This window comes from Sinocyclocheilus grahami, unplaced genomic scaffold (genome assembly GCF_001515645.1).
Source record: "Sinocyclocheilus grahami isolate Dianchi unplaced genomic scaffold, SAMN03320097.WGS_v1.1 scaffold994.1, whole genome shotgun sequence".
In the NCBI taxonomy this organism is placed as follows: domain Eukaryota; kingdom Metazoa; phylum Chordata; class Actinopteri; order Cypriniformes; family Cyprinidae; genus Sinocyclocheilus; species Sinocyclocheilus grahami.
The window spans coordinates 29,657-35,878 of record NW_015506173.1 but is presented as its reverse complement, the minus strand read 5'-3'; the positions used below and the strand labels follow the sequence as shown (position 1 = coordinate 35,878).

General features: G+C 35.6%; 1 protein-coding gene across 1 annotated transcript in view; it reads left to right on the top strand.

Moving 5' to 3' along the window:
- LOC107565329 (GDNF family receptor alpha-2-like) overlaps positions 1–2,952 on the top strand; it is a 99,159-nt gene extending 96,207 nt beyond the window's left edge. The window contains exons 8-9 of the mRNA XM_016250548.1: positions 835–879; positions 1,553–2,952. Coding sequence (XP_016106034.1) covers positions 835–879; positions 1,553–1,675 — 168 coding nt within the window. The 3' untranslated portion in view covers positions 1,676–2,952. The remainder of the gene's footprint in view (positions 1–834; positions 880–1,552) is intronic.
- The last annotated feature ends 3,270 nt before the right edge of the window (positions 2,953–6,222 follow it).

The following is a 6,222-nucleotide window of genomic DNA, read 5'->3' as shown; positions in this document are numbered from 1 at the left end:
TATATATATATATATATAAATAATTTTTACTTTATACAATTTTTATGGTCATCCTATAATTTGTTGAAAACTCTCCTTTAAAATTGTGCAAAAATTGGAATACAGCCTACTAGTTTGACATTAAATAAAGTTGAGTAAATTACAAAATTGTCCTCTTTGGGGTATACTATCCCTTCAAGCGTATTAACAAAATAAGTTTTATAAATCTGTGATTATCAAACTTTTCAACCACCATTGAGCAAATCAAAACATGAAAGTACCAGCTAGCTGTAACAAAGATCCCTCTGACTTTTTCAGCTCTGCACAAAATCACATCTCTTTAAACACAAGCTTAAGAACTGAGTGACATAATGACATATTTTGATTGATATTCCAGTAGTTCAGATAAATCATGCTGCTGCAAGAGCCTCATCAGTCCGTTCATTACCCTTTACAGATCTGTGGAAGAGCCCTATCAGAGCAGAAACTAGCACACTCACACATTTAGAGGATTACAATGTATTTGCATGCATTAATATGCACATTTTGTAATTATATTTTGGATTTTTTTTTTTACTTCTACTTTCTGTCTAGAAACACTTGGAACTCTTCTGTCAGACAAGTCACATTATTGAACTGGATCGCTATATTCTGGAGGTTCTGAACCCCCAAAAAATCTATAAAAAATAAAAAAGAGACATATCAGTGAGCTTGATAGCGCTTCACATAAGACTCATTGTCAGATGATAGATAAGATAGACATGCATTACAGAGGGATACTGCAGATCTCTCAAACAAGACAGTATCGTATTATACTTAATTCCATATCTGAAGGATAACCTTATTTCCTTGCAGGAACTTGATTGCTATCCATCAAAAGACTACATCTGCGGAAGTGAGGTAAGAAGTGCAGAGATGAAACTTTCCAAGCCAGTGAGTTGAAGCATTATCTATAAGCATCTCTTGCTTGTGCATGAGGGAAAAGGCTTGATGACTATTGCGTCCAGAGGCAAAGCACAACTGCACAGCTTTATTGTAAATGTGTTGTAATCACACATAGCCCTTGTACAGTCACTTGCTCAACATGTACTGCAAAAGCTTTAGAGGGTTTAGGTCAATATCACAATACCCGTCCAGCATATTTCCAGGTTGTATTTTACACCAAAACTGAGAAATATGTAAGAAACGATATTTTGCACAATTTAGATTTTCCTTTTCACAAAGATTTTTTGTATTCTGACATTATTTTCATGATGATGATTAATAATAATAATAATAATAATAATACATTTGTATTACTATAATGCAAGATGTCCAGAAGCATTATAGTAGCATGTCAGCTATATGTACTATCATGAAAATAATGTATTATCATTATTATAGCTATTATCCAATAGCATACCAATATATATATATATATATATATATATATATATATATATATATATATATATAATTAAAATAGAATTATTATTATTTTCCCCCCAGCATGACCTGGACTTATTTTCATAAGGGTTTGCATAGTATCTGGTGTTCCATATAATACTATTAATTTTTTGTTTGTTCCTGGCAGGTTCCTGGCAGTCCACCTAACACAAGAGTAGAGTACCCCAGAAATTCAAGCCCAGGCACAAAAGCCCTAAATGATGTTTTGATGCTCAGTCTATTGTTTGCTCTTGGAAACCTCGCTATGTAGAACTACCTGAGCTTCATAAGCCAGCGCATTGAGGAAAAGGCTGACGGAAACTCCCTCATGATCATCTTCAGACCAAACTAATGCCTCTCTCCTCTACTGCAGCTTTTTTTCTTTCAGATAAACACCAAACAGAAAGAACACAGAGACACATATCGAAAAGACTGCTGCATCCTTGCCATGGCCGAAAGAGAACGTTGTATACCGAATGAGCAAACGGCCAAGAAACAGACATTATGTACTTAGCCGCTTGAGTCCAAAGTCTACTGCCTGATTGGTGGACCTGCAACTTAAGACCCAGGCACAGAGCTTTCCAGTCTAGTGTACTACTTCCTGCCGCCCACACCACCCATAAAATGGGCGTCTCGCAGCACCCATCAGGCCTGAATTACCCGTTGTCTGGCACTGGATTACATCATCTCTGAGAGGCATTCTCCATCCCGGCCCACTGCCCATTTATTGGATTTGCTGCGCTCTTCTTTGACAGCTGCTTTAGCTTTCTCATTGTGATTATTCCTTTTTGGTTCCGTCTTTTTTCCTTCTTTTGTCCACCAGTCGAAAAGGAGTAATTACTTTACCGTGGTTCCTTTAAACGTGAAGTGTTTGAAGTTTAAATCTGTATCCTGTTGACACGGCACGAGGTGGATGTCAAGGGCGACAGCTTTCTTAGTCACGTTCTATACTTAGTTTGACAGATTTGAAAAAGAAAAGAATGTTGAGATGAAGTTGATGAAAATGTACCAGTGGATCAACAGGAGAAGTAGATCTTTACAAACGGCTTTCGTGTGGGTTCACAATGTCAATGGGCTGCCCACACATGTATAATTTTGTCTGTGAATATGAATGTTTTTCTTTCCAAAAGTACAGCTGATGATTATTATGTGTTGTCTTTAATTGAATGATGATGAGACTCTAGAAAAGCAGTGGGAGTGACAAGAACTGCATGACTGAAGAAGACCTGGAGGTGCTCATTCCACTAACCATTATTAGTCATGCCATAATCGATCTCTGGTTAAATGGAGTTCTATACAAGAAAAACCCTGACAAGGATGGCTTGCATTTTGGGACATTCATTGTCATGTGAATCATTGTGTGCAATTTATGATGTGGCCTTACTCTTTGTTTTTCCTCCCCATTATTTTTTAGTTGCTGTGTGGCGAAGTTAGATTTTTGATGTTCAGAATGTTTCTAAAAATGTACTCACCCCGATTCACAGGTTCAGTAAATGCACTAGATACGTATGACTCTTATCAACATTCCAAATACTGACGTTATGAATAAAACAGACATTGATATATATATATATATATATATATTAGCGGTAAAAAAAAGTGTGAATTCTCTGAAAGGTGTCAGTTTACATTTAGTCTTACAACCTTTTAGCAAAAAGACAAAGTGAATTTGAATCTCAATACACACACACACACACAGGTGCATCTCAATAAATTAGAATGTCGTGGAAAAGTTTACCCAAGTATTGAGTACATGTACAGTAAATGAACATACTTTCCAGAAGGCCAACAATTCACTAAAAATGTTTTTTTTATTGGTCTTATGAAGTATTCTAATTTGTTGAGAGAGTGAATTGGTGGGTTTTTGTTAAATGTGAGCCAAAATCATCACAATTAAAAGAACCAAAGACTTAAACTACTTCAGTCTGTGTGCATCGAATTTATTTAATACACGTGTTTCACAATTTGAGTTGAATTACTAAAATAAATGAACTTTTCCACGACATTCTAATTTATTGAGATGCACCTGTATATATATCAATGTCTATATCAATGTAAAGTTCAAAACTATAAAGAATTATCTATTGTGTCCTAGGCTTGTTACATACGTACCATTGCAAACCAAATGATAAATATGAACATTGTGTAAATATGGCACTAATGGGAAATGGAAACACATTCAAGTTATGTTGTATCAGTGGGGATCTGTCAGTGAAAACATTAAAACCTTTTCATTAAAAGATGATTCAATACTTTAAAGTACTAAAAGATTTATGAGTACTCTGAGATTGTTTCTAAAGGGATCCAATGATGTAATAATCCACTCTATTTTACCAGATGCTCAAAAAATAGTTTCTTCTCATTTGGTGTGAATGTCCCTAGAATTATACTTTTGTTGAAACATCTGGAATATATAGATATATAAATGGTATATTTTTGAAGTATGCTGCCTTTTTGAGGAAAATATATGTGTGTGTGTGTGTGTGTGTGTCTATATATACACACACACTCACACACACACACACACACACACACACATATATATATATATATGTATATATATATATAAAAAATTTTAAGGGGGCTATTATATCAAAAGGCAGGTTTGTCGTTATTGAGTGAGAACAAGTGCAAATTAAAATGGTAAGAAAAATTATCCTGTCGCCAGACACTGACATTGCGATTCTTGCTTTGAAGTGATTTTCAAAAATGTGCTGTCATATTCAGTGGGAACAGAAGTAGCGGTAAAAAAAAGTGTGAATTCTCTGAAAGGTGTCAGTTTACATTTAGTCTTACAACCTTTTAGCAAAAAGACAAAGTGAATTTGAATCTCAATGTACCTGAGCTGAAAGCATCTGCCATATGCTCCACAAAAACAGCACTGATACTGTACATCAAAAAGGCCCACTGGGGTTTGGATAAAGTTGTGACAGAAGTGTGACTGTTGAGTTTGTGTGTAGCTTACATGTACAGTACGTTTGTGTATGAGATTTCTAGCTATGGTTGGGCGGGGAGGGGATTTGGTATCAGGGAGAGACCATTTGAATGACAAATGTCAGCTCCAGATGCAAAGAAATGAACTATGAAAAAGAGTAACACTTCACAGAGAAATTCAATGATGCTTTTGCTGTGTCACATGACTTTGATAAACCATTGTGATTTGATCACCTCTGGAATTAGCAGAGCTCTACATCATCTCATCACTGCTTTGATGTAAGGGTCACCTCCCTTTGTAGACTGCTGTGAGGTCCAGATATGCTAATGCTGTGCTTGTTTCCTGATCAATAAAGCCACTTCAATTTGTACTGCTTTCCACATTTGTCATCTCACTGTGTTGAGGACATCCACTATGGTTAAAAAATAAAAGGCATGTTGCAAATGTGATCCTTAGGATGATAGTTAAAAAGGGGTCATGAACTGCCCTTGTTTATTATTTTGTACTGTTCTCTGAGGTCCACTTATAATGTTATCAAGATTTTTACATTCAAAAACATAATTTATAAGTAAGCTATTTTCTGTCCTGTTTTGACCCCCCTCATCGGAACGCTCTGTTTGAATAGGCATGACGCATTGTAGACAGCCTTGTCTGACAGCCTACATCCTTCATAGATGGACGCTGCTGTGATTTAGGTTAAAAACACATAAATACAAACTACCTGTAATAACAGACAAAGCAACAGTGATCACGTAATAAAAACAGTTACTCACACTTGGGTAGTGCGACAGTACTGTCGGATACAATATGTTGGTACAGCATCGTCCTTTAGTTTCAATCTTTCTGAAAATCCTGCATCGAATTGTGCCTTGTTTGTAAATGAATTTCTGGTAACATGAAGTGAACAAAGGACCAAGTTCTTACTGGCACTAAAAGGTTAACGCTCCATTGTGTTTGAAAACACCTACAAATACACTAAACCCTAAACAATAGTGTTAACTAAAGCAAACGAGATAAAAACATTTGCTGAAGCAACCATGTCATTTTAGTTTACTTCTTTAAGTCTTTGAGCTATTTAATCAAGCCTTATACCCAAGTGCTTCACATCTCAAGTGCAATGCTGTACCTGGGGCCTGTTTCAGAGGTTAAATTAAAACTCTGAGTATGTTAACCCTGAAATTAGGGAAACTCTGGGTTTTCTGTTTCAGAATGGGAGGTTTGTCAAACCCGAGAAAGCAGAGTAAGTCAAGCCCGTTTCTAAAAGAGAGGTAACTTATTTCAGAGTCAGCCACCGTGGTGACTTACTCTATGAACCTAACCTGGTTGGAAGCAGGTTTTCTTTGGTAAACCCAGAGTTTCTTACGGTCTCCTTCCCCTTTTTAAAGTGTAAGCGATGTTTAAATACCTAATTCATTCATTTATTCATGCTGCAAAAATGCTTTTCTTACTGAGTATTTTTTTGTCTTTCAAGTAAAAAAATCTAAAAATTCTTACGTTAAGATGCAATTTCTATAGATGAAAAATGATACGGCAACATGCATATTTTTTATTTCTTACCCCACTGGCAGATAATTAGCAAAATAAAAAAAAATTTCCCCCCATGGAAACAAGACTAAATACCTTATGTCTTTTTTATGTAGAAAATGCATATTGATTTAAGAATATTTTGAGATTTTGACTGGAGACAAGGAGACACAAATTCTAAGTAAGCAAAGCATTTTTTGCAGTGCAGGTATTTATTCATTGCACATATTTTCATCATGCAGACACGGTCAAATTGACAAAAATGGCATCTCCTCTTTAGATTTAGATTAGATTAGATTCAACTTTATTGTCACTATGCAGAGTACAAGTACAGAGCCAATGAAATGCAGTTAGCATCT